Source organism: Capsicum annuum, chromosome 10 (assembly GCF_002878395.1).
Source record: "Capsicum annuum cultivar UCD-10X-F1 chromosome 10, UCD10Xv1.1, whole genome shotgun sequence".
Taxonomy (NCBI): Eukaryota; Viridiplantae; Streptophyta; class Magnoliopsida; order Solanales; family Solanaceae; genus Capsicum; species Capsicum annuum.
Window position 1 is genome coordinate 58142906 of NC_061120.1, and position 1707 is coordinate 58144612.

At 30.6% G+C, this 1707-nt stretch overlaps 1 protein-coding gene across 1 annotated transcript in view; it reads left to right on the forward strand.

The window, feature by feature from the left end:
* The window catches only part of LOC107845402 (ribose-phosphate pyrophosphokinase 1), an 11314-nt gene extending 10815 nt beyond the window's left edge, over positions 1–499 (forward strand). Inside the window, exon 9 of the mRNA XM_016689700.2 lies at positions 279–499. Within this exon, the coding sequence (XP_016545186.1) occupies positions 279–317 (39 nt within the window). The 3' untranslated portion in view covers positions 318–499. The remainder of the gene's footprint in view (positions 1–278) is intronic.
* The last annotated feature ends 1208 nt before the right edge of the window (positions 500–1707 follow it).

Below are 1707 nucleotides of genomic sequence, written 5' to 3' on the forward strand. Positions count from 1 at the left end.
GGGTCGGCGCCGAAGGTCAGCGACGGCGCCGGGGACCGGGGGCCGGTGCGCTAGAGATGGAGAGAGGGTAAGGAGAGAGGAGAGAGAGGAGAGAGAGAGACAGGAGCCCTGTTAGAATTATGCATTTTTAATTTTTAACATCTCGCAAATTTTTTTCATGGACTGTGCAAGCTAATTTCAGTTTCATGTTTTAGCTGTAATAACAGTGTCTATATTAATCGCCGAGGGAATTTTCAGTATGCGCTTTAGCTAACCTTGCCACTCTTTGTACTTGTCAGGGCGGCTTTGAGCCTTACTCAAGTTTGGGCATTGATTAGTTGGTTCCCATTCATTGGCTACTTTTAAACTGTTGTCTGGAACATGAAGCAGTATTTAAACTGTTATCTGGAACTTGAAGTTGTATTGTAAATCCACCAAATTTCCATCCAGTAACAAAGTGAACATTTTCAGTTGTATAAATCTTGCTTCGGCAGTGTTAATGTTGTAAATCTTTCAATCAGTGACGTGCGTCCCTGCTGTAAATAGCTTTTGGGATGAGTTCTCTTTTTCTGTCTTTCTTTTCTTTTGAAGGTCATATGCCGGGGGAATGGAATTAAAAACGACTTTTAAGAAAAATAAAGAAAATAGGACACAAGTTTTACGTGTGTAAAAAACCCATGAGTTTTTTTATTTGCACAAACCTGGATTAGTTGGTTAAAGAGTCACTTTCAAAAGTTATTTTGGTATATAGCCACAAGTTTGAAAATATTAGCGACATATCCACCAACAATCATATCATCCATTCTTTATCCTTCTTATCCTTTTTCCGTCTCAAAGTTATCAAATATACAAACAAGTGCCCCCAATCATCCACTATTTAATGCCCTCTTTTATTTTATAAAAACTAGTTTACGTATCCGCGATGTGCTTGTTAAAGTAAAAATAATCAAATAATTAAGATATTAGATTGTTAAATTCCTCTCACCCTCCTCCCCTTTCCCTCCTTCCACGTCCACCTCTAATTAAATTTGTATTAGTTAAAATAATTAAGTAATTGTGAAAAAAATTATGTCCGATATATATAATATTATATTCTTCATAATTTAAAAATATTAGATTGTTTATATTGATTTTTTTTTAATTTTTAAGCATTTATTCTATTGCTTACTTCTCTTCAATATGAAATTTATGAATAGTAATATGTGTATTATCTACTTCATTATTTCTCAAATTAGATCAAAATAACCCCACCCATACCTCTTGGCATACATTATTCTGCTATTGTATTTTAATTATTTTATTTTTCTCTAATTTAACTTTGAGTTAATTATTATTTTTCTTTTTGTTACACAAAATCAGTTGAGTTTTCTTTCTCTCTTATCTCACAATAGAAATTAAATTAGAAGAAAACTCCAAAAATAAACTAATATGTTAGAAATGAATATGATTTGAATTTAAGTTAAAAACACTTTTACCTCTTCCGAAATATAGTTTTATTTCATATTCAACTTCAAAATTTTAATTTTTAAATTAAATTCAAGAAATTATTAACTTGTCCTAAGAATTGAAAAAAATTATAATGCATGTTAATTTCTGGAATATGAATTTTAAAGAAAATAAAATCATGAATTCATTATATGAAAAAAGAGTTTATATGTGTAGCTGTGTACATCATATATAATTCTAATATAAGCTACATTATTGAAAATATATGATTTTAGTTTGTGA